The sequence below is a fragment of the Leucopleurus acutus genome (assembly GCF_964270905.1).
Source record: "Leucopleurus acutus genome assembly, chromosome: 3".
Classification (NCBI taxonomy): domain Eukaryota; kingdom Metazoa; phylum Chordata; class Mammalia; order Artiodactyla; family Delphinidae; genus Leucopleurus; species Leucopleurus acutus.
Window position 1 is genome coordinate 65,943,434 of NC_139145.1, and position 27,561 is coordinate 65,970,994.

Sequence of the window (27,561 nt, forward strand, 5' to 3'; positions counted from 1 at the left end):
ATGTAAGTGACTGCTTCATCCATGGTAGCATGTGTCAGAATTTCATTCCTTTTTAAGGCTGAATTATATTTCTTTTATGTGTATACCACATTTTGTTTGTCCATTCATCTGTTGGTGAACACTTGGGTTGCTTCTACCTCTTGACTGTTGTGGATAACGGTGCTATGAACATGGTGTGTACAACTACCTGTTTGAGTTCCTGCTTTCATTGGCCATATATACGTAAGAGTATAATAGCTGGGTCATAGGGTAATTCTATGTTATACTCTTAGAGTGACCATCAAACTGTTTTCCACAGCAGCTGCACCATTTTACATTTTTACCAGCACTGCACAAGTATTCTAATTTCTCCATATTTTTGCCAACACTTTTGTTTGTTTGTTTTTTTAAATTTTAATTTGTTGATAATAGCCATCCTGATGGGTGTGATGTTGTATCTCTTAGTTTTGATTTACATTTCTCTAATGACTAATGATGTTTAGCATCTTTTCATGTGTTTATTGGCCATTTGTATATTTTCCTTGGAGAAAAACTTATTCAAATCCTTTTCCCATTTTTTGACTGAGTTGTTTGTCTTGGCATTCTTGTGGAAAATCTGTTACAAATGTGAGGTATAGGGACTTCCCTGGTGGTCCAGTGGTTAAGACTCTGCTTCCACTGCAGGGGGCATGGGTTCGACCCCTGGTTAGTGAACTACAATGCCGCATGAGGCGTGATGCGGCCAGGAAAAAAAAAAAAGTGAGGTATATTTCTGGACTCCCAGTTCTCTTTTCTTGATCTATAGGTTTGTAGTAAGTTTTGAAATTGGGAAGTGTGTGTCTTCCAGCTTTGTTCTTTTGCAAGGTTGTTTTGACTGTTCTGGATCCTTTGAATTTCCATGTGAATTTTAGTATCAACTTGTCACTTTCTGTGAAGAAGTCAGCTGGGATATTGATAGGGATTCTGTAGAAACTGTAGATCAATTAAGGGAGTATTTTCATCTTAATAAATTTTCCATTCTGTGAATAGGATTGTTTCCATTTATTTAGGTCTTTAATTACTTTCAGTAATGTTTTGTAGTTTTCAGAGTGTAAATTTTGCTGTTCTTCTGTTAAATTTTTTTCTAAGTATTTTATTCCTTTTGATGATATTGTAAATGGAATTGTTTTCTTAATTTCATTTTTGGTTTGTTTATAGCTACTGTACAGAAATACAATCCTTTTTTGTGTGTGTATCGATCTTGTATCATGCAATGTTGTTGAACTCGTTTATTAGCTCTAACAGATTTTCAGTGGATTCTTCATGGTTTTCTATGTACAACATCATCATTTTACTTTTCCTTTCAAGCTCAGATATCTTTTATTTCTATTTCTTGCCTAATTGACTGACTAGAACCTCCATACAGTATTGAATAGAAGTGGATAGAAAGGACATCCTTGTCTTGTTCTTGATCTTAGGGGAAAAGTATTCAGTCCCTCACCATTAAATATGATAGCTGTGTTTTCCTTGTAGATGCACTTTATTAGCTTGAGGAAATTCCCTTTTTTTTTTTTTTTTTTTTTGCGGTACACGGGCCTCTCACTGTTGCGGCCTCTCCCATTGTGGAGCACAGGCTCCGGACGCGCAGGCTCAGCGGCCATGGCTCACGGGCCCAGCCGCTCTGCGGCATGTGGGATCTTCCCGGACCGGGGCAGGAACCTGTGTCCCCTGCATCGGCAGGCGGACTCTCAACCACTGCACCACCAGGGAAGCCCCCTTCTCTTTTATTCATAGTTTGTTGAGTGTTTTTGTCAAGAAGGGATGTCGCAACTTGTCAGATGCATTTTCTCCATCCGTTGAGATGGTCATTTGGTTTTTGTCCTATATTCTGTTGTTATGGTGTATTACTTTAATTGATTTTTGGATGTTAAGCCAATCCTGCATTCCTCACTTAGTCATGGTGTACAGTCCTTTGTAATATTGCTGGATTTGGTTTGTTAATATTTTGTTGAGGATTTTTATGTATATGTAATAAGCTTTTTATTGATCTGTAGGTTTTTTTCTTGTAATGTCTTTGTCTTTGTCTGGTTCTCATATCAGGGTACTATTGCCCTTACAAAATGAATTGGAAGGAGTTTCCTCCTTTTTCCATTGTTTGGGAAGAGTTTGTGAAGGATTAGTGTTAATTGTTCTTTAAACGTTCGTTAGAATTCAGCAATGAAGCCATGCAGTCCTGAGCTTCTATTTATAGGCAGTTTTTGGACTACTAATTCAGTCTCTTCACTTGTTATGGGTCTATTCAGGCTTCCTGTTACTTCTTTTTTTTTTTCCCCCTAAATATATATATTTATTTATTTATTTATGGCTGGATTGGGTCTTTGTTGCTGCGTGTGGGCTCTCTCTAGTTGCGGTGAGCAGGGGCTGCTCTTCGTTGCAGTGCGTGGGCTTCTCATTGTGGTGGCTTCTCTTGTTGGGAAGCATAGGCTCTAGGCGCACAGGCTTCGGTAGTTGTGGCACGCGGGCTTAGTTGCTCCACAGCGTGTGGGATCTTCCTGGACCAGGGATCGAACCTGTGTCCCCTGCATTGGCAGGCGGATTCTTAACCACTGTGCCACCAGGGAAGTCCCCCCTTTATTCTTGTATAGTGGGGTTTATTTATTTATTTATTTATTATGTTAGCTGTTTGCTGTATTTGGTTACAAGTGAGGTGTTTACTTTTTTTTTTTTAATATTTATTTATTTATTTATGGCTGTGTTGGGTCTTCGTTTCTGTGTGAGGGCTTTCTCCAGTTGTGGCAAGCGGGGGCCACTCTTCATCGCGGTGCGCGGGCCTCTCACTATTGCAGCCTCTCTTGTTGCGGAGCACAGGCTCCAGATGCGCAGGCTCAGTAGCTGTGGCTCATGGGCCCAGTTGCTCCGCGGCATGTGGGATCTTCCCAGACCAGGCTCGAACCCGTGTCCCCTGCATTGGCAGGCAGATTCTCAACCACTGCGCCACCAGGGAAGCCCTCTTGTATAGTGTTAAATACTCAACTACATTCAAATAGTTCTCTCATCTAATCCTTACCATCAGATTAGTATGAACATTTTATAATAGATGAAACTGAGGTTTAGGGAGATTATTTGCCTAAATCATATGTCTAGTATGTTATATAATCACAACTAAACATCAGGTATCCCTAATTGTCCCATTTATAAAATTATGGTGCCTCAGCTGTTTACAGCTCAATTGAAGTTTGGAGGTTACGTTACTTTGTTAAGGTATTTAAGAAGTTAATAAAGAGGTAATTGCCTGTATTGGTTTTTGGTTACTAGATGTTTTATGTTTGAGAGTTTTTATTAGCAAGGATACCACTCTACATCAAGATTATCCAATAGTCTTTGCTTATAACTAAACCACCTGAATCACTACGATTTGAAGAACTGTGTGTTAGGAAATAGAGGGTCATTTTGCGAATTAATACCTTAGCTTCTTTGATATTGATTATGGAGAAATAAGGGAGGACATCCCTTTTTCCCCCAAATATTCTTCCAGTATATAGTTACTGCACATGTACCATATGCTCTGAGTTATTTTTGATGCTCTTCTGAGATTGCTATTCTCTTTTTTTCTTTGCTTTTTTGGCTTCGCCGCACGGCTTGCAGTGTCTTTCTGGATCAGGGATTGAACCTGGGCCCCGGCAGTGAAAGTGCCGAGTGCTAACCATTGGACTGCCAGGAAATTCCCTGAGATTGGTATTCTTAACCTCTCTCTCATTTCCTTCCATTTTCTCCCCAGGAGGTCCCAAGGATCTTCAGAGAAATATAAATGACTGAGAAATAACCGCTTTCAAATTTGTCCAGTTCCGCTATAAATGCAGTTTCACTTGGACAGAGCTGCTAGTAGTAGGTGGATAAGACTTAGAATAACTGCAATGGGTAGCAGAGGCTGCCTATCAAAGCCAGCCCTTTCCTTCCTTTAGTACCTCAGTCCCATGTAGTCCATAGTATAATTCACTTTTAGTCTCTTCAGATACTAGGTAACTGAGAAGTAAAGATACAGCTAGCACATTATCTGTAGTATAGACATTTAAAGTTATTTATTTAGATTGATTTTAGTTAGATCATAGAAATAAGGAATGGAAAACTCCGGAGAGGCTAAACAGATTCAGATCAAGGTGAAAGTCAAAAAGCCAGCCAGAGGGACTTCCCTCGTGGTCCAGTGGCTAAGACTCCATGCTCTCAATGCAGGGGGCCCGAGTTTGATCTGTGGTCAGGGAACTAGATCCCACATACCGCAACTGAACATCCCACGTGCTGCAACTAAGACCCAGGCGTAGCCAAACAAATAAATTAAAAAAAAAAAAAAGAGTCAGAAACAAATCAAGAGACTTGGAGAGAGCATTGACAAACTTTGAAAACCACAGTGTGAAGTTTGCATCTTAGATTGAGGAGAGTTTAGGCATGGCCTTCCCGTAGTTTGGGAGTGGTCCTGAAAGAGGAGGCAGACGACTTGAAGGAGGTGGTCAGTAGAATTAGGATGCAGTTTAGCATAAGACTTAGTCCTAACCTTATATTCCTCAGCTAAGATATAGGGCAGGTTGAGAAAGCATAGTTATTACATAATCAAAAGACTATCACTTTAATAGAAAAATGGGCAAAAGATGTAAATAGGCAGTTCACAGGAGAAGAAATATGAATGGCTAAGTAGGACATGAAAAAGATGTGTGGTTTAACTATCGGAGAAATTGACTAGAAAGCAGTTGACTATGAGCTTTATAAGGTCAAAGACCATGAGTCATTCTCCGTTTTATCTCTGGCTCCTAAGACAGTACCTAGACATAGTAGACAGGCTCATGTATTTGTTAAATGAATGAAATAAACAAATAACGTTGGAATAATTTTTTTTTTTTACTTCTCAGATTGGTGGCACAATTAAAAAAGACTCATAATGCCTGGGATTGAAAATGGCATGGTTAAAGGGCAGTTTCATACTCCATTGGGGCGCTGTCAGTTAACACATCTTTTCGAAAAGCACTTTAGTGATATACGTTAAAATGGTATAGCATATATCCTTTGACTCAGCAATTTCACGTGGAGAAATTTATCTGAAACTGAAATAGTGTGCGGGTGCACACGTGCACACACACACACACAATCATTATAATGTTTATCATACTAAATTCTGGATACAACCTACCTATCAGGGGCTTTCTGGCTAAATGAATACTATGCAGTCAATCAAAGAATGAAAATTCATATGTATTGATATGGAACTATGTTCATTACTTATTAAATGAAATAAGAACTGTATGTGTAACAGTTTTCTACACGACTAATGTGTGACTCTTTGCAATATTAAAGGGAAGTTTCACTTCCCTGAAACTATTGGTGACTTCTACTTTCTACTTTACGTTAATCATATTAGAGTTTTTGAGCAAAGATCGAGTATTACTTGTGTAATTGGAAAAACAGACCCATCAAGGTTTATCTCTTTTGAAAAAGGAAGCCTCTACACTGTTGGTGGGAATATAAATTGGTGTAGCCACTATGAAGAACAGTATGGAGGTTCCTTAAAAAAACTAAAAACAGAGTTACTATATGATCCAGCAATCCCACTCCTAGGCATATATCTGGAGAAAATTATAATTCAAAAAGATACATACACCCCAGTGTTCATAGCAGCACTATTTACAGTAGCCAGGACATGAAAGCAACCTGAGTGTCCATCAACAGATGAATGGATAAAGATGATGTGGTATATATACACAATGAAATATTACTCAGCCATCAGAAAGAATGAAATAATGCCATTTGCAGCAACATGGATGGACCTAGAGATTATCATACTAAGTAAAGTAAGTCATCAGAGAAAGACAAATATGATATTCTTTATATGTGGAATCTAAAAAAATGATACAAATGAACTTATTTACAAAACAGAAATAGACTTGCAGACATAGAAGCAAACTTATGGTTACCAGAGGGGAAGGATAAATTAGGAGTTTGGGTTTAAAATACACACACTACTATATATAAAATAGGTAACCATCAAGGGCTCACTGTATAGCACAGGGAACTATACTCAGTATCTTGTAGTAACCCATAATGGAAAGGAATCTGAATATATACATATATATATGTGTATAACTGAATCCCTTTGCTGTATACCTGAAACTAACACAATGTTGTAAATAACTATATTTCAATAAAAATTGTTTTAGAAAGGTTTATCTCTGTTGGAAAATACAAAAGTGGAAGACTGTTCCTTATTAACATTTACAAGAACAGCCAAAATATTTATTAGGGACAAGAAAGAAGATTTACCTAAATAGAGAGACATCCTTCATATTATGTGTGAAAACTGGATATTCAGATTTCAGTTTTCTTGTGTTTAGCTTATGAGAATAGTAGTTGGCATATTTTGCTGTTAGTTGAGTTAGTTGTATCTCATTCTTTCTATATACTCAACACCTAACAATTCTACTTCTGAGTTTACCCTAAAGAAATAATGAGGTCATCAGTCATATGGCATACACTGTGTTGCATCTAGTTTTCCTCACAAAACAGCATTTATGGAAATTCCTCCAAGGTAACTGGCAATGATCTACCTCATTTGTTTTAAAAAACAATGGTTTATTTAAGCATTTCTTTGTTCTTGGGCATTCAGTTATTTTAAATTGTTTTACCGCTAAAAACAGTGCTGCAGTAAACATCCTCATAGCTTATGGCTGTGCTTTTAATTCTGTGGAATATAGTCCCACGAGTGAGGTTACTGGGCTGAAGGATTTGTCTTTTTTCTGGCTGAGTTTGAAATGTCTTCACCAGTTTATAACTGTTATCTTAGAAAAGTACGTGGTTTTTAACTGTTGTTATTAAATAAAACATTTATTTAAAAAATTTATTTATTTATTTAAAATTTTATTTATTTATTTAGGCTGGGCCGGGTCTTAGTTGTGGCATGCAGGATCGTTTAGTTGCAGCATGCTGACTCTTAGTTGCGGCATTTATGTGGGATCTAGTTCCCCGACCAGGGATTGAACCCTGACCCCCTGCATTGGGAGCGAGGAGTCTTACCCACTGGACCACCAGGGAAGTTCCAAAACATTTTATTATTGAATTGGTTTTGTTAACTATTAAAATCCCATATATCTTTGGGTTTATTTCTTCCCTCTGTTTTACTGATCAGTTTGTTCATTTCTGTGCACTACCATGCTATTTTGATAATGGTGATGGCTTATAGTAAATTTTAATCTAGTGTGGCCAATTCTTCTTGTTCTCTCCCCAATGCTGAGTATTTAATAGATGCTTGTTGCATATTAAGTTAATAGTACACTTAATAATAAACATTAAATCTTGCTTTAGATAAATTTTGGATGCCCATTTACTTTAGGGAGCTGAGCTTGGCATGTGGATGTTGTCCCCTCCTAGCAGTGTAATAAATGTAATTTCTTTCTGAAATGTAATAAATTGTGACCCAGAGGAGTTGAGGAGAATTGGATATCGGTGTGAATTTGGAGACAGGAGTGCACCTTAGTCCTGAGAGAAATACTTTAAGCCCTAGAGAAGAGACAGTTTGATGGTAAATCCCAAGGCTGAAAAATGTTGGAAAGCACCCATAGTGCTCTAATATGTAAATTTTATCACTCTTATCCTTCCATCTTTTATTTTGAAAAATCTCACACCTATAAGAAAAGTATAATATACATCTGTGTACCCTTCACCTAGATTGTTAACATTTTTACTGCGAACATTTAATTGCTGCTGCTGCTACTCTTCCCTCTCCTCTTCCTGACTCTTTCCCTCCCTCACCCTCTGTCTTTCCCTCCTTCCTTTATCCATCTCTCTCTCTCTGTCTCTCCCACCCTCCACACACATACTATCTATATACATGCTATCTATACATAATAAATATATATTCCAGTGGTCATTGAACCATTTGAGAGTTGGCAAACATGATGACATTTAGCCTGTGTGTTGTGTATGTCCTAAGTAAGAATCAAAGATTTTCTCCTGCATAAACAAATACAGTTATCACATTGCTATGATTATCTGAAATACCATTCATATTAAAATTTTCTCAAGTTTTCCATTAATGACCTTCACAATCATTTTTTCCTCCTCAGATCCAGGGTCTGGGGTATGAAGGATCATGCATTGCATTTAGTTCTGTCCTCTTTCTTTCTTATTTATTTATTTATTTATGGCTGCGTTGGGTCTTCATTGCTGCACGCAGGCTTTCTCTAGTTGTGGCGAGCGGGGGCTACTCTTCGTTGCAGTGTGTAGGCTTCTCATTGCGGTGGCTTCTCTTGTTGTGGAGCACGGGCTCTAGGTGCACAGGCTTCAGTAGTTGTGGCATGTGGGCTCAGTAGTTGTGGCATGTGGGCTCAGTAGTTGTGGCTCATGGGCTTAGTTGCTCTGCGGCATGTGGGATCTTCCTGGACCAGGAATTGAACCCGTGTCCCTGCATTGGCAGGCGGATTCTTAACCACTGTGCCACCAGGGAAGTCCTGTTGTGTCATCTTGAATGTAGAATATAGACATAATCTCCAGTGCCTGCCCCTGTCTGTTTGTCTCTCCTTTTGTTCTCTGACATTGTTTGAAGAGTCCAGGCCAGTTCTGAAGAATGTTTCTCAGTTTAGGTTTGTCTGCTTACTTGTGATTAGATTCAGGTTAAATATTTTTAGCAGGTAGAATACTGAGGTGGTGATATGTCTTTAGTGCATCACATTAGAAGGCACATGATGTCAGTTTGCCCCATTATTGATATGTCTGATCACTTGATTATGGGTAGTGTTTACTTCTCTACTTCAAAGATTTTTTTCTTTATACTTGATATTCTGTGGGGGTGATACTGAATATTCCATTGCCTCCCAAATTTTTACCCAATGGTTTTAGCATCCATTGATGTTTTTTGCCTTAATTATTACTTTAGTGGCTGCAGAAAAGCGATTTTTTAATTCTTTCATTTCTTCTACATTTATTAGTTGGCATTCTTCTGTGAAGAAGTACATTTGCTCCCTGACTTATTTGTCTTTTAATTTTATTCTTTGCTATTATTCTGCAGATTCAGGGATTTTTCTTTTGTTTTTAAGTATAGTTGATTTACAATATTGTGTTAGTTTCAGGTGTACAGCATAGTGATTCTGGCTTTTTTGAGGATTATATTCCATTATAGATTTTTACAAGATATTGGGTATAGTTCTCAGGGATTCTTTTTTCATTCAATTTGTTATATTCTGTTGCTTGTTCATTGTGATGCTCATGTTTTAAAATTTGACCAGTGAGAGCCCCCCTTCAAGCTGGATCTTGTGTCCTTTTGATATGTCTCCATCTGTTTTTGAGCATTTTCTTACTGTTACAACAAGATACTTCAGGCTCACTTTTTACCTTCCTTGCTATAACTCTGGAATTCACTATTTCCCCAAGAAGTCCTATTCCATTTTAGCAGGGAATGATATTAGAAAACAAAATTTGGTTGCTGAGGGTGCTTCTTTCTACCAGATTGTCACTGCTTCTAGACTCTTTCAGTGGATGGAGCTAGAGACACCTTATATGTGTGTGTGTATATATGTATATGTGTGTATATATACTTAGGTATAATTTATTTTATTTTTAATGTAAGCATGAGTTCATAGTACTACTTCCTGATCCCCAAAGGTTCTTTTTCTCCTTATTCCACTCTATATTTGTATCTGTTTCCTCATAGTAAGGTCCCTGGTTCCCTAAAAGTTTCAGGATGTTTACATTTACTTATTTGTTCAGTCTTGTAGCAATAAAATTGCTACACCATTATCTTTACCAGCAACCAACCAACTAAAGTTGCAGATATTTCTTTGCATTTCTTTTTGTCCCTAGGATTTCATTTAAAACTCTTTTGAATTTTACCGAATTGGGAAGAAATAGAAAATATGAACAGACGAATTACCAGTAATGAAGTTGTATCAATAATTTAAAAAGTCCCGGGCTTCCCTGGTGGCGCAGTGGTTGAGAGTCCGCCTGCCGATGCAGGGGACACGGGTTCGTGCCCCGGTCCGGGAGGATCCCACATGCCACAGAGCGGCTGGGCCTGTGAGCCATGGCTGCTGAGCCTGTGCATCCGGAACCTGTGCTCTGCAACGGGAGAGGCCACAACAGTGAGAGGCCCGCGTACCGCAAAAAAAAAAAAAATTAAAAAGTCCCAACGAACAAAAGTATAGGACCAGATGGCTTCACAGGAGGATCCTACCAAACATTTAGAGAAGAGTTAACACCTATCATTCTCAAACTGTTCAAAAAGATTGCAAAGGAAGGAGTATTTCCAAACTCATTCTTTGAGGCCAGCATTACCTTGATACAGACACGGACAACACAAAAAAAGAAAATTACAGACCAGTATCACTGATGAATGTAGATACAAAAATCTTCAACAAAATGTTAGCAAACTGAATTCAATAATACATTAAAAGAATAATACACCATGATCAAGTGGGATTTATGTCAGAGGTTCAAGGGGGTGGTTCCACATCTGAAAATCAGTGTTATACACATTAACAAATAGAAGAATAAAAATTATATGATCATTTCAGTAGATGCAGAAAAAGCCTCAGACAGAATTCACTGTCCATTTATGATAAAAAGCTCTCCGCAAAGTGGGTTTAGAGGGAACATACCTCAACATAATAAAGGCTGTATATGATAAGCCTGCAGCTAACAACATAATGGTGAAAAGCTGAAACCATTTCCTCTAAGATCAGGAACAAGATAAGGATGTCTACTTTTGCCATTTTTATTCACCATAGTATTGGAAGTTCTAGCCACAGCAAACAGGTAAGAAAAAGAAATGAATCCAAATTGGAAAAGAAGAAGTAAAAACTGTCACTGTTTGCAGGTGACATGATACTATAAATAGAAAATTCTAAAGATATCACCGAAAAACTACTAGAGCTCATCAGTGAATTCGGTAAAGGTGCAGGATAAAAAATTATTATACAGAAATCTGTTGCATTTCTATACACTAACAATGAACTATGAAAATAATCCTATTTACAATTGCATCAAAAAGAATAAAATACCTAGGAGTAAACCTAACTAAGGAGGTAAAGGATCTGTATTTGGAAAACTATAAGGCACTGATGAAAGAAATTGAAGATGATACAAATAGATGGAAAGAGATAACATGTTCATGAATTAAAAGAATTAATGTTATTAAAATGACCATACCACCCAAGGCAATGTACAGATTCAATGCAATCTCTATCAAAATACACATGGCACTTTTCACAGAACTAGAACAAATAATTTTAAAATTTGTATGGAAATAGAAAAGACCTTGAATGGCCAAAACAGTCTTGAGAAAGAAGAACAAAGCTATACGCATCATGTCCCCCGATTTCAAACCATACCACAAATCTACAGCTATCAAAACAGTATGGTACTGGCACAAAAACAGACACATAGATCAGTGGAACAGAACAGAGAGCTCAGAAATGAACTCATACGTACATGAGCAATTAAACTATGACAAAGGAGACAAGAATATACAATGAGGGAAATATAGCCTCTTCAGTAAATGGTGTTGGGAAAACTGGACAGCTATATGCAAAAGAGTCAAACTGGACTACTCTCTAACACCATGTACAAAAATAAATTCAAAATGAATTAAAGACTTTAAGACCTGAAACCATAAAACTCCTAGAAGAAAACATAGTATGCTCTTTGACATTGGTCTCAGTGATATTTTTTGATATATTCCTTCAGGCAAGGGAAACAAAAGCAAAAATAAACAAACGGGACTGTGTCAAACTAGAAAGCTTTTGCACAGTGAAGGAAATGATCAACAAAATGAAAAGGCCGCCTACTGAGTGGGAGAAGATATTTCCAAATGCTCTGTCAGATAAGTGGTAAATATCCAAAATGTAAAAGAACTCATACAGCTCAACATAAAAAACACAAACAGCCCAATTGAAAAATGGCCAGAGGATCTGTAGACATTTTTCCAAGGAAAACATTATAGATGGCCAAGAGGCACAGGAGAGATACTCAGCATGGTTAATCATCAGGGAAATGCACATCAAAACCACAATGAGATGTCCCCTCACACACAATAGCCTTTATCAAAAGAAAACAAATAAAAAGTGTTGGGGAGGATGCAGAGGAAAGAGAACCCTTGTGCACTGTTGGTGGCAATGTAAATTGGTGCAGCCACTAAGGAAAACAATATGGAGATTCCTCAGAAAATTAAAAATAGAACTGCCATATGATCCAGCAATTCCACTCCTGGGTATTTACCTGAAGAAAACAAAAACACTTGAGATATGTGCACCCTTATGTTCATTGCAGCATTATTTACAATAGCCAAGATATGGAAGCAACTGAAGTTCCCATCAGTAGATGAATGGATAAAGAAGATGTGATCTATAAATATTTATAATGGAAAATTACTCAGCCATAACAAAGAATGAAATTGTGCAATTTGCAACAATATGGATGGACCTAGAAGGTATTATGTTAAGTGAAATAAATTAGAGAAAGACAAATACTGTATGATTTCACTTATATGTGGAATCTTACAAAACAAACAAACAAAGCAGAAACAGAGTTTTAGATACAGAGAACAAACAGGTGGTTGCCAGAGGGAAGGGATTGGGGGGAAGGAAAGAAACAGGTGAGGGAGATTAAGAGGTACAAACTCCAGCTGCAAAGTAAATGAGTCAAGGGTTTGAAATATACAGTGTGGAGAATATGGTCATAGCTATGTAATATCTTTGTATGGTGACATATCTTAGCTAGATTCATTGTGGTGATCAGTTTCAAATGTTATAGAAATATCAAATCACTATGTTGTGTAACAGGAACTAACATAGTGTTGGAGGTCAATTATACTTCAAAAACAAACTCAGAAAAAGAGATCTGACTTGTGGTTACCAGAGATGGGGGGGTTGGGGTCAGGGTCTGGGTCTGGGTAATCGGATGAAGGCAGTCAAAAGGTACACACTTCCAGTTATAAATAAGTACTAGGGAGTTACTGTACAACATGATTAATAAAATTAACAGTGCTGTATGTTTTATATGAAAGTTGAGAGTAAATCATTAGTTATCACAAGAAAAATAATTTTTTCTATTTCTTTAATTCTGTATCTATATGAGATGATGGATGTTCACTAAACTTACTGTTACGATCACTTCATGATATATATTGAATCATTATACTGTACACCTTAAACTTGTACAGTGCTGTATATTAATTATACCTCAGTAAAACTGGAAGAAAACATTTGTCATTAATATATCAACTTAAAATAAGTACCGGATGGGTACTTAAACAATGTACCTTAAGTAATTAAAAATCTTAGATGGAGAACCTCCTTTCTACTTGCTAATTTTCTTTTAAAAATTTTTTTATCTAGTAGTCACATATTGTTGTGATACAGCAATTTGTTATTTTTTACTGAATCCTGTTTCAGTACAGTTGCAGATGTCCTGAGGAATATCGTTTTGCCTCTACAAACAGAGATATACTTCAAATTGAGTCATACTTATATTTCATAATAATTTTAGGGCAGCTCAAGTAGAATTACTGGAATTACTGCTTTGGGGAAAACTTTATTTTAGGCAGAGATACTGATGTTGAAAGACACAGGAGAAAAAAATAGAACTGACATATTAGATGTGAAAATAAGTCAAATCAGAAAAAAATTAGAGAATAAGAGCTACAACTAGAATATTAGTTCTTATAAGCTTATATAGTTCTATATAAGTTATTGTTCTATAAGCTTATAGTTCTATAAGCTTATAGAACTTAATATTAGTTCTTATAATCATTTAATTTCATTATGAGCTTCTTGGCAGCCTTGTTTAAAAGAGGAAGTATTCAGTGTGATGACTTATTGTTTAAGAAAAGGTTTTTTATTATTGAATTATAGGAGGAATTTTGTTGTGGGAATCATCCATTTTTGAAGTAAATGTTCACGTGTTTCTTGCATGATTATTTTAGTGCTGTTGAATACATAAAATTAAATCATAGTTTAAATAAGGCATTTCTGTTGTTTTCTGATCTTTCAAGAATTAAATTTAGGGAAACATAAGGAAATCGGTCGTTAACATAGACCCTAACAGATACAGATAAGTTTGTATGTTGCAGCACCATAGCCCTAGAGGTCTATTTGAAACCTGACTGTTGGTGATATATAGTTATTAGTTGGTTCAAGTGTGCTGGAGGATAATAAATGTTCTTTGTTTTTATTTTTGAGTACCAAAGTGTAGATGTTTTATGGTATTTATTAAAGAAAGAATCAAATACTTTTTGTGGTTCTGATGGGAGACCAAAGCAAGCACACACTATTTCCATAACCTCAAAATAGTTTATATTCTTTTATAAATTTATTAGAAAATTGTGCCTATAAGAAAGAACTTGAATACACATTTGGACACTTAGAACATTTTTTTAAACACTGAATTGCTTTATTTGCATGATATTAAACTGTGCAAATCAGGATGTTTTATCTTTGAATGTTTATTTGTACTTATAAAAGTCCTCAAGAATATATTGGTTTTGCTGTCCATTCTCATTTTATGATTATAGTTTCCCCCAGTCTTGATTGACTTTAATTTTCTGATTTGATTTGATTTATGAATCATAAGGCTGGAAATACTCCACAGTATAACCTGTTTTTTCCCTTTGGCCTCCAACAGGACTTTCAAAACAAAACAAAACATAACCAGGACAGATGATTAAATCTATCTCCTGGGAAGAGTGTGTTGACAACATTTTTCATTATCTATTTAACCAAAATTCCCGCTGCTATAAATAAACTATTTTCCTTGGTTCTTAGTGACAACAGTATGACAACATACTGTCATGATTATAGAAATGACACCCTTATTTACCCTTTCTCCCAAAAGACTTTTTCTTTTTCCATACAATTTCGACTACTGTTACTAACCCAAGTTAATTTTAGATTCTATTGCTGAAAGCCTCAGTTTTGCCATTTATTGAGGTGCTAATTGAAATATTAATGTATTTAGAGCAGAAATGTCGTTTTTTAGGGAATCTAGAGCAACAGCAAAGCTGAGGTCAAACTGCCATAAGGATGGACACCAAGGAAGCTGTGTTTGGGACAAAAAGAAATCAAGATAAGGTAGATGCAAAGTAGAGAAAAGCACTGGACCCTGGGGGGAGAGGGTGGTAGGTGGGAGTGGGTTGTATGCCTCTAATGGCAAAGAATAGCTAGATTTCTGAAGAGGAAACCACAGAAGGCTTATAGGAAATATTAAGAATTATGGGTTTAAGTACTACTTTCCCTCTGAATATAGAAGTTTTAGTTGACTTTTAGCTAGCAGAACATTTAAAAGTTCATAAGGTTAAGTATTTCAGTGGGGTGGATCCTAATATTCTGGGCTAATGTTTCCTGTCTGGATAGTTGTGGAAGACACTGTTGGTTTAGTTGATAAACCGTTGCCAAAACCCAACTTCAGTGCTAATGCCTGTTATTACTTGAAAGTTGAAAGGGAATCTCCGATTGAAGCGTTAAAGTGACAAAATGAGTACAGAACATTTAATTTTTCCTTTTCTTCTTGTGATGTAAAGGTTGTGTTTCTCTTCATAGCAACATGAACCGTGAAGACCGGAATGTGCTGCGTATGAAAGAACGGGAAAGGCGGAATCAAGAAATTCAGCAGGGGGACGACGCCTTCCCACCTAGCTCTCCTCTCTTTGCTGAGCCATACAAAGTTGTAAGTTGTCTGTTGAATGTTTTTTCCCCTGTAACATAACATTTTTTGCTTTTAAAATTTTTAAACTTGAGTTTTTATATTAGAAAGAGTTATTATGTTACACCTTTTAACAGTTTTTCCTTTTCTCATAATAGAATATACTTTTTTGATGTAAACTTTTCATTGCAGCATAACATACTATAGAAAAGTACACAAAGTAAGTGTTACAAATGAAAGAATTTTCACCACATGAGCATCCTCACATAATTAGTACACAAATCAAGAACTACAGCATCACTAGTACCCTAACGTCATCCTCACAACCCCCCATCCCTACCCCCATTGCTACCCTATACTCTTGAAATATGGTCTGGAGTAGCTCAAACATTCATATCTGTATTACTGGCTCTACCACTAACCCTGAGCAGGCATTTCACCTTTCTGAGCCTTGAATTAAATTAAAAGTTTGTGAATCACTATGCATTGTCTGCTGTTTCCTTGGCTGTTTGGGTATAACATCAAAGACAAATATTTCATAGATTCTTTTGTTTCTCCCTATTTCTTGCCATTTGCTTACTTAGTTTACTAAGTTTCAGTGATTATTAGTAAGTTTGAATAAATGTGTCTTCAGCATCAATCTGATTCTTTTTCTGTTATTATATACTAAATTCTGATTTTCTATATGTTTAATGCTTAATTAACAATATCAAATTTAGATTAAAGCATGTTATCAAACGTGTTCAATAAATTGAGCTAATTGCTTTTTTTTTTTTTTTTTTTTAACTATCATGGTACTTGATTTGGGATTACATAAAACACTGAATCTGATGACTGTTGTAGCTGTAGTGGCCACAAATGTCTCTCTAATGTTTGATTTGGCTTTGGATTTCATTGGAAGTATTATTATAATTTAAAGGCTTGTACTGTGTATAATAGTTGTAATACTATGTATTGCAGCACTAGTGACCATTGTTGGCTTTATAGTATGAGATTGAGAGTGTGTTAGACTTTTTTCTGATGAAATATGAATGTAACGACATATCCTGGGTTTACCCTTATAACATTTGGTGTTTGTAGAAACCATTTGGGAGCTCTATAAAAACCATTTATTCAGAGCTTATAAGGATTGTCCAGTGAAGGCCAGTTATACTGACATCATTTATGAGTGTAACACAAAACTTTGGGATAAAAGACATTTTGAAAAAAAATAGGAGTTTGGTCCAGATTCTTTGACTCATACTACAATTTATTTTGTAATTACATTGTAATGAATTGGATTTGATTTCTGATCTTGATGTTGTCAATAAATTGCTGTAGATTTACCTCTCAGACTGATTTTCAAATAATCTAAAGTCATTACTGATTTCTGCCAACCTCAAAATAAATAGTGGTGGTTCAGGCTTTTCTGTTTGTTTCAAAGTCTTGATTTCCCTTTTAATGTAATCAGTCAACTTTTTTTCTTTCATGTATATGAATACAAAAGAGTCCTAAAGCTTGTAGACATCTTAGACCTTACTATTCAAGAATAATTCTTGAAACTTAAAGTATGTATTATTGACTTCAAAAGTTGGAGCATTTGATGGTCAGAATTAATAGTCAAGATTTAAAACTTTATTACTGGATTTTCCATGCTTAATTTGTTGTTGATTTTTATTAACTTCTTGAGTCACAGTAACAGAAGGAATTCTAAAAAGTCATTTGCGTATAACTTGTTTAACTAAGTTTTTATTTCTGCCTCTAACTATAACATTGAATTATAAGGAATATGATGTTTTCCTAGACTGCCAAAATGTGCACATTGGCTAATCTGTGACTTGGAACTTAATTACATAAAGGCATAATTTTCCTGCTTTTCAAAAGATTTTACTACTGTTCCAATATATTTATTGGTGAATTTGGATTTTTAAAAAATCTCCTGTAGTCTATTGTGTATATTTCTCAGTGTCCTCTAGGATATTTGTGTTTTAACATGAAGGTTTTTCACTTTCAGTTCATTTTTTTATCATAAAAAAATATATATATTTGGAGTTTGTTTTGAGATTTTAACCTTAAGATATGAGATGAGACTTCCTTTTGAAAAGTTCCATTCCATTTGAAGTTTGTAGAGTTAGTTTAGAAGCATCTTTTATTTCTAGTTTTGCTAATTTTATAATTTTATTTTACAATTTTTTTTGTAGACTAGCAAAGAAGATAAGCTGTCAAGTCGTATTCAGAGTATGCTTGGAAACTACGATGAAATGAAGGATTTCATAGGAGACAGATCTATACCAAAGCTTGTTGCAATTCCCAAGCCTACAGTACCGCCGACAGCAGATGAAAAATCTAACCCAAATTTCTTTGAACAGAGACATGGGAGCTCTCATCAGAGTAGCAAATGGACTCCAGTAGGACCTGCACCCAGCACTTCTCAGTCTCAGAAACGGTCCTCAGGTTTACAGAGTGGACACAGTAACCAGCGGGCCAGTGCAGGTGCCAGCAGTGGCGCTAATAGCAGTGGCCAGAGGCATGACCGTGACTCATACAGCAGTGGTGGGAGCAGTAGCCGGAAAAAAGGCCAGCATGGATCAGAACACTCCAAATCACGCTCTTCCAGCCCTGGAAAACCCCAGGCTGTTTCTTCATTAAGCTCCAGTCATTCCAGGTCTCATGGGAATGATCACCATAGCAAGGAACATCAACGTTCCAAATCACCTCGGGACCCTGATGCAAACTGGGATTCTCCTTCCCGAGTACCTTTTTCAAGTGGGCAGCACTCAAATCAGTCTTTCCCGCCTTCATTGATGTCAAAGTCCAGTTCAATGTTACAGAAACCCACTGCCTATGTGCGGCCTATGGATGGACAGGAATCCATGGAACCAAAACTGTCCTCTGAACACTACAGCAGCCAATCTCATGGCAACAGTATGACTGAACTAAAGCCCAGCAGCAAAGCTCATCTCACCAAGCTGAAAATACCTTCCCAACCATTGGATGTAAGTCACACATTTAGAGCTTTTTAACATTGTAACTATATGAAGCAATTCACCCTGAAATTATGTTTGAACTTGAACTGTCTCTTTGTCTTAATAGTAAGGAATGTAAAAGTTTAAGGAAAGACTTGTGATTGACTCCCAAGTGAATCTGTAGAGCTCTTAGCTACCCCTCTTGAGCAGTAGAGAAAATGTCATTCATTGTTCTCAAATATTGAAATGACAAGTCAGTTACAGAATTAAAACATGGTCTATCAATACCTTAGATTTCCTCGTTTTGATTTTATGGAATAATACATCTTGTGTTCTTTCGTTTTAAAAAAAATTACTTCTCTTCTCATTGTGATGCTCATCAATGAGATGTGGGCATGGTTCGTTGCAGTGAATGTTGGAACTTTTTTGGGTACATGAAGATGGTAATGTTTTATGGTTTGGAGGCCATGATCCTTTTCTCTGGTTACACTTAAAGGTTTGAGGCAGCTGCTCCAGGCATAGTGGTGGTTTGAAATTTACAGTAGTTATAACTATGTACCAAAACATGCTATTCAGAATAACCAAAGAAGTGAGCATTCGTTGTGAAATAGCTGAAATTTTATCTTTTAATCTAGTTTTTGCAATAAAAAATATTTTAAGTAATATCAGTAGCTGAAAATCATAGCTTAAAACGGTGGGGGAAGGGATCAGGAATAGGTAAAATGCTGTCTTAAGGACATTTAAAAATCTTTCTTGTGGCCTTGGGAAACTCATTGTTTGTAGCATTTGTCATCTAATTACTCCTCTCAAGAGAACAGTAAAGTGGTAACTTGTTCTTTCTTCAAACAATATAACATGATCCTCAGAGTTAGACTTCACTGTAGCTCTCCAGTTCCTGTTTGTACTTCAGAATAAAATTAACTTTCGAGATTTAAGAAATACTATGTAAAATGTCCAGCATGTTCCAGACAACTAATCTTTCAGTAATATTGGTTTTATTCTGTTTGTTATTTATGTGAAATGATGATCTCAGTACCATGGTATATTTTGTATATAAACCAGCTTTTAAATTTTTGACAAATTGTTCACCTGAAAAAAGTACATTTTAAAAATTATTTCTAATCCAAGTGTAAGAAAGATAAGATTCCTTTTTTGGCTGCGTTGGGTCTTTGTTGCTATGAGGGCTACTCTTCGTTGCGGTGCACGGGCTTCTCATCGTGGTGGCTTCTCTTGTTTTGGAGCGTGGGCTCTAGGCGTATAGCCTCAGTAGTTGTGGCACACGGGCTCTAGAGCACAGGCCCAATAGTTGTGGCTCAGGGGCTTAGTTGCGCTGCGGTATGTGGGATCTTCCCGGACCAGGGCTCGAACCCATGTCCCCTGCATTGGCAGGCAGACTCTTAACCACTGCACCACCAGGGAAGTCCTTAAATTTTTTTTAAGGAATCTTATCTTGGGACTTTCCTGGTGGCGCAATGGTTAAGAATCCGCCTGCCAATGCAGGGGACACGGGTCGAGCCCTGGTCTTGGGAAGATCCCACATGACGCGGAGCAACTAAGCTCGTGCACCACAACTATTGAGCCTGCACTCTAGAGCCCGTGTGCCACAGCTACTGAGCCCACCTGCCCCAACTACTGAAGCCTGCATGCCTCAAGCCCATGCTCTGCAACAAGAGAAGCCACAACAATGAGAAGCCTGCGCACCTCAGTGAAGAGCAGCCCCCACTCGCCGCAACTAGAGAAAGCCTGCGCGCAGCAACGAAGACCCAATGCAGCCAAAGATAAATTAATTAATTAAAAAATTTTTTAAAAATATAAAGTTCTTCCAGTCATGTACAGCTTGGTGATTAAAATTTTTTTAGTGCTTGAAAATTTGTATTTAAGGAAATTAGTCCAAAGATTCTAATTAGTGTTCTGACTTAGAGTAGTGCGATACTAAATATGCCTTTAATTTTAATCTCATTTCTAATAATGTTAAAGCTGTGCAACAAATGATGAAAATCTAGTAAGAAATGACTCCATATCTAATGTGTGTTTCTTTTCCTCTTTCTTTAGGCATCTGCTTCTGGTGATGTGAGCTGTGTGGATGAAATTCTTAAAGTAAGTTTTTTAAAAAATAGTTTTAGTCTCATTAATTGTGATGCTTTGCTACCCTCTTACCCTCCTTCCCTTTGTATTTCACAAAGTGTTTGAAACTGCAGCAGATTGCTTACACGTATAACCTGATTATGGCCATCAAAAATAATTGACTCTGTTCTACTTATATTCATACTTAAGTTCTAAATCACTTGGTTTGTTTACTATTTGCCCTCAAAAAGCTGGGGTTTTTTGGTTTGTCTTTTTGTTTTGTAAGTAAAAACAAACTCTAGTCTTAACAGCTTGCTTTGAAAAGAGGAAGAAACCAAATATAAACTGTACCTTCTCAGGTTTATCGGTTAATAATTTGAAGTACTAAAAATCTCAGTAGTTATCAGTCAAACCATTGTGTTGAAAATAGCTTGCTTTGTAGTTCATCTGTATATACTGGTCAAATCCTACGATGAAAGATCTTCTCTGAATACTACACATTTTGAGTGTTTAATGGAATATGTTTAAACTTGACACATGACCAAAGAGTACATTCTTCTGTTCGGAAAAGAAAACGTTGTCCTTTGGAAGAAGAAAGTCCAGTGAACTGAGTGACAGTGACTGCTTTTGGCTCAGTAGACAAAAAGCATCAGTCACATATTAATTGTATTTTTTGTGTACACTCTTGAATTTTTGTGTCTGTACTTGTATTTCACTATGGATACTTTTGAAAGACTACTTGCACTGGCTGCTTCCACTTCATTTTCTCCTTCCTTCCTTTAGCTTGCTAAAATCTCTTTTACTTCTACCATTCTGCTGAACTTGTTTCTCCAAGGTCATTATCTTCCATGTCATCAGAGGCTTCATTTGAGTTCTTTCTGCTGTTTTGAAGAATTTTTATTTTTTTCTTCAGAAAACATCATTCTTTCTTCCTTGACTGTTGTCGTGCTTCACTGTTCTTATTTTCCGCACACCTTTCTTGTCTCACATTCTCTGCCCTTTGGGAACACTTGTGTCTTCTCTTATCTCTTAAATATGAGTGCATTGTCTAGCCTCTCCTCTTTTCTTTCTCCTCTTTGATGTGATTTTCCTCCATCCTTTGGGATTTATCTGTTAGACAGCTATTCAGTCTTTTCTGCTTTGGCCTCCTTTGGGTTTTGGTTTGTGTCTCTTAATTGCTTCTTAGCTGGGTCTCCATTTGGATTTCTCCCTGCTTCTTCAGACTCAACATGTCTAAAGCCATATTTATCAGAGTTAACTTCTGTTAGTAGTGTCTCCATTCTCCCTTGCTTATAAGTGTAGAATCCTAGTTATTTTCCACTTCTTTCTCTCATGTTCTATTTAATCACAAAAACTTCATGTAGACTTTGAAAATTCCTTGAAAATATTCATTCCTTCATTTCCATTTCTGCCACTTTGAGCTTTAGTAATTGTAATATACAGTCCTCACCCTGCCTTTCTGTCTCCAGAGTCTCCCTGCTCATCTGTCTTCTGTATTGCTGCCAGATTCTTTGCTTTAATCCTTTGTCTTCATAAAATGATATCCTTCTTAGAAGTTTTCAGTGGCTCTCTAAGGACCCTAGAAAGAATAGTGTGTAAATTTAACATTTTAAATGTTAGGCTGTCCACAGGCCAGTTTCACCCTCTCGCACTATTGATTGACCACTTTGCCAAACTGGTTTCCCTAAGCCGTACACTTTCTTGCTCTTTCATCTTTGTAAAGTAAACTTTCATGGAATGTGTTTCTCCTTCCTCTTCAGTTATACATAGATTCTGTTTTTTCTTAGAATCCCACTGAAATCCTTATTCCCCCTGTATCAGGCCATCAGACTACAGTGATAACTCGTATTGCATTCATTTTTCAGTTGCCATGTACATAAAAAGTTTAAGGGAGCATATATCTTTACTCCTAAATCCTCAAAAATGCATGGCACTTTAATACCTGGAAGAAATCTTAGATTTTCTTATATTTAATTATATCTTTGATGTTACTGACCATTTATTCTACATTTTATGTATATGCAGGACTTGGCACGTGGCCTTGGGTGTAATAGGTGCTCAGTCATTTGACGGTAGGGAGTTAAATAGATTTTCTATTGAGAGTATTTTGGTATTTGAGGTGTAAAATGCCAACATTGAAAACCTGGGGCATATGAGTTTCTGTTTCTTTTCCCTTCCCTATGTACAGCGTGCAAGGAAGTTCAGGTCTACATTCCCTTCGCGTTTTCTTTTTTTTTCTTCTTCTTTTTTTTTGCTGTGTTGGGTCTTTGTTGCTGTACGCAGGCTTTCTCTAGTTGTGGCGAGCAGGGGCTACTCTTCATTGTGGTGCGCAGGCTTCTCATTGTGGTGGCTTCTCTTGTTGTGGAGCACAGGCTCTAGATGCTCAGGCTTCAGTAGTTGCAGCACACAGGCCCTAGAGTGCATGGGCTCTAGAACGCAGGCTCAGTAGTTGTGGCGCACGAGCTTAGTTGCTCCATGGCATGTGGGATCTTCCCAGACCAGGGATCAAACCCGTGTCCCCTGCATTGGCAGGCGGATTCTTAACCACTGTGCCACCAGGGTAGTCCCCCTTCGTTTTTTCTTGATATTTGTAGTCATATTGTTTCTGGGAACCCCATCACGAACTTAAAGGAAAAAAAGTTTTTCTAATCTAAAAGTAATATATGTTTATTGTAAAAAATGATATATTAATTCAAAGCTTACTAATTGAGTACCTACTGTGTGTCAAGCACTAGGGACATAGTGGTGATAATAGTGATAGTGTTGCATCCTTTGAGCTGACATTCTCGAGCAGGATGTAGGAAATAATCAATTATATACAATTACTTCAGAAAGTGAAATGCTATTAAAAAATAAAGCCTTGTAAGAGGATAAAGAGCAAGTTTAGTGCAGGTGGCTGTTTCAGAAGATTCAAGTGGTAGAAGCTGCATCAAGTGCCCTTGTCTCTTCCTCCTTCAGTCATTCTGTTGTCCAGAGGTAGCCACTGTTAACTGTCTTCCAGAGATTTTTTCATTGATAAGCATTTACGAGGATATACACTATGATGTGTATTTGCCACTTAATAGTAACTGTGGATATCATTTTATTTCAGTAGGTAGCTTTCTCATTTTTCTGTCTGCTTGGTGTTCCATTGTATGAATGTCTGGTAATCTAATCCTTTGTTGTTGGATATTTAGGTTGTTTTCATTTTTTAAAAGTGTGAACCCCTTGAATATGTATCTTTACATAACTGTGTGGGTATAGCTATAGGGTAAATTCCTAGAAGTTATATCACCTTTAATTTATTGTATTTTCTCAGACTACTTGATGGCTTACTTTGAACTAAATGCCAGAGATAAAACACTCCCTCCTTATTCTGATACCTCTCTCTTTCCTGCTTCTCTAACATATACATTGTGATTATATCCAAACCTCTACTTGGACATACTTGGCATATGATTAGACAGAAGGCATTGAATAAAATCAGACCTATGGCCTTTCTTGTCTGTCTTCCTCCTTGTGTGCTTTTGATAGCTCTCTTCTTATTTCCTCCACCTGACCAAAATTTCCTTTCAGTGAATGGGCTCTGTAGCCAGACTACCTAGGATCAAATTCTGCGTCCATTACTTACTAAGTGTGTGACCTGGAGTAAATAACTTAATCTCTGTGCTTCAGTTTTGTCCTACATAGAGTCAGGATAATAACGGTATCTACTTCATAATGTCATTATGATGACCAGTTGAGTTACAAACATGTAAAATAACAGTATCTGGCCCATTAAAGGTACGCAGTAAATGCTGGCTGCTTTTCTTACTGTTAATCCCTTCCTCCCACTCCCACAGCAAGCTCTTCCTCAGTAGCATTTTACTAGCCTTGTGTTTGATTACAGGCTGATTTCTATAACTGTTCACAGGTCTTACCATCTTAACTCTAAGCTCCTTGAAGCTAGAGAGTGTAAACTGTTTATCTTCCTATTACCTACCCCATACATAGTGCCTTGCACACACTGTGCTTAATTAATATTGATTGATTAAATATGTATACTTTTGGAGGAGCAATCACGAAACCAGCATTTATAATACAAATCTGGTTTTTAGCTGTGTAACTTTTATCCTTGACCTGCTTGAAAACAAACTGTAATAATTACATTTCAGGAGATGACGCATTCATGGCCTCCCCCTCTAACGGCTATTCATACACCATGCAAAACCGAACCTTCCAAATTTCCTTTTCCAACTAAGGTAAGTAAATGAAGTGTGTCTATATACTGTAAGAAAACTCTAAATGGCTTGACTAAAATCATGTGAATTCAGAATTATCTTGCCATTCCCATTCTAGTGGGAGATAGATAATAAATAAGTGAATAAATAGGTAAGTTTGGATAGTGATATTACTATGAAGAAAATAAAACTAGAACATAGAATCGAGATTAACTTGGATTGAGAGATACTTGGAAAATCTTTGAAGGCAACATGGGAAAGAGACTTAGAAGCTATCAATGTTTGTTGCAAACTATTATGATATTCTAGGCCACAGATGATAAGGACTTCCCAAACTGTTTGTATGAGGAACTCCTTTCCAGAAGACACAACAACCATACTTACGTCATATGGTAAAGGTTCCTCAGACAACAGTTCCAAGCTCATCTAAAATCAGCAGATTTGGTTTTTTTACATTAATTTATACTTATACAAATAATGCAAAAATATATTCTCCTTGTGAAAGTTTGGGCAGGACCCCTAATAATAGTCTTCCCCATATTCTGTCTCCTACATCTCACCAGAGCTACTTCATACATACGTTTACAAGTCTTTTCATATACATTTACATACACATGTAATGTAATTGTTACATACTTGTATTTTCTCATGTGTTTAATTTCTGTACAGATACAGTCTACTGTATTTTTCATCAGTCAGCAATAGGTCTTAGAGACTTTTTCATGTTATTTTATGTGTGTGTGTGTATATATATATATATATATAGAGAGAGAGAGAGAGAGAGAGAGAGAGAGGGAGATTATATATAGATAATATATTACATATAGAGGTATTTCAGTTCTTTTAACTGCATCCATTTTATATCTTACTTTATTTAGCCATTTCCTGTTGGTATTTAACTTGTTGCCAAGTTAAATTGTAAACATTGCTATAGTGGATAACTTTGTTCATGCCTTCTTGTGTGCATATGAGTTTCTTCTGTGTAAAGAGCAAGAAGTATAGTTGTTGGATATGGAGGGTATATAGTTAATATATTCTCTCAAATCCCCTCCATAGTGATTGTACTAGTCAGTACTCCCACTTGTATTCTCTATTATTCCTTACATGCACAGCACTATTTGTTATTTTAAGTACCAGTCTTTTGAGTGGGAAATGGCATTCCATTTCCTAGATTGCTAGTGAGCTTCATCATCTTTAGTCCATTTAACTTCTATGTGGATGAATTGGCCTATTTCCTCTGCCTTTTGGGCTACATCTTTCACTGAATAAGTTTCGGCAGAATTTCTTGTTTTGTGTTGTTTGAATTCTGGATTCAAATAATTTGTTCCATATACTGCAAATGTTTCTCCTAGTTAGAGCCCTTTTAAGTTTTATGGTCTAGAAGATTTCAATTTTGATGAATAAATTTATCTTTTTCTTCTATAAAGCTTTTGCTTTTTAATGTCTTGTTAAAGAAAGCTTTTCCTTCTCCAGGATCATAAACATATCTTCTTATTTTTCCTTTAATGTAATTGCAGTTTTGTTTTCTTTGTTTATATTTAGCCCAGTTTATTTTTGTAAGTGATGTGAGGTATATCACTCACATCTGCCTATATGTGTGCCATACCACTCTTTTACTTTCTTAAGTCAACTTTGTTTACACATAAAAAATGCACATGTATTTAATGTACAGCCTCAGTTTTGATAGACATATGCACCTGTGTAACCACCACGTTAATCAAGAATTAGAACATTTCTGTCACCCCACAAAGTTCCCTCAAGTTCCTTTCCAGTCCCCCTCACCCCCACCACTGGCTTCACACAATGGCTGACCTGTTTTATGTCGCTATAGGTAAGTTTTGCTTTTTCTAGAATTTCATAATAAATGTACTCCATACAGTGTATACTTTTTTGGCATATTTATTTGCGTTCTTTTGCTCAGTATATACTTTTGGAATTCTTCCATTTTCTTGAATATATCAGTAATTTTTTCCTTTTTATTCATAGTTCATTTTTATTTCTGTTGTATGAAAATACCAAAATTTATTTATCCATTCACCTGTTGATGAACATTTGGGTTGTTTCTAGATTTGGGCTATTAAAAATTAAGTATTTATAAACATTCACTAACAGTCATTTCTGTGTTTATATTTTCTTTTCTTATGGGTAAATACTGAGTCATATGGAAAAAAGTAGAATTGCTGGGTCGTGTGTTAAATTGATTGTATCACACTCCTACCTTATCCCACTCCCATTTCCCAGCAGTGTATGATAGTTTCATTTGTTCTACATCCTTGCCTACATTTTCTATTGTCATTCTGTTTAGTTTTAGCCATTTTAGTGGGCATGTAGAGGTATCTCATATTGATTTGAATTTGTATTTCCCTTATGACTAATGATGTTGAACCTCTTTATGAGCTTATTGGCCATTCTTTTTGAAATATCAGTTCAAACTTTGGCCTTTGCCGTGTGTGTGTGTGTGTGTGTGTGTGTGTGTGTGTGTGTGTGTGTGTGTGTGTGGTGGTTGTGGTGATGCCAGAGTTGGGTGGGTGATGATTGTAGTTTTGTTTTGTTTTTTCTAATAATGTTTTTGGTTTGATATCAGGATAGTGCTGGCTTCTTAAAAGGAGCAAAGAAATGTTCCCTTCATCTCTATTTTCTGAAATAATTTGTGAAATATTAGTATTAATTCTTCCCTGTATGTTTAATATAATTAATCAGTGAAGCTGTCTGTACCCCTAGTATTC

General features: G+C 36.5%; 1 protein-coding gene across 3 annotated transcripts in view; it reads left to right on the forward strand.

The window, feature by feature from the left end:
- AFF4 (ALF transcription elongation factor 4) overlaps positions 1-27,561 on the forward strand; it is a 93,651-nt gene that overhangs the window by 14,245 nt on the left and 51,845 nt on the right. For 2 of the 3 annotated variants that reach the window (XM_082836110.1, XM_082836111.1), the window contains exons 2-5: positions 15,525-15,651; positions 17,808-18,602; positions 20,625-20,669; positions 24,770-24,856. In XM_082836110.1, coding sequence (XP_082692236.1) covers positions 15,529-15,651; positions 17,808-18,602; positions 20,625-20,669; positions 24,770-24,856 — 1,050 coding nt within the window. In that variant the 5' untranslated portion in view covers positions 15,525-15,528. Of the gene's footprint in view, positions 1-15,516; positions 15,652-17,807; positions 18,603-20,624; positions 20,670-24,769; positions 24,857-27,561 lie in introns of those variants that run through there. The other variant, XM_082836112.1, reaches the window with a different exon arrangement.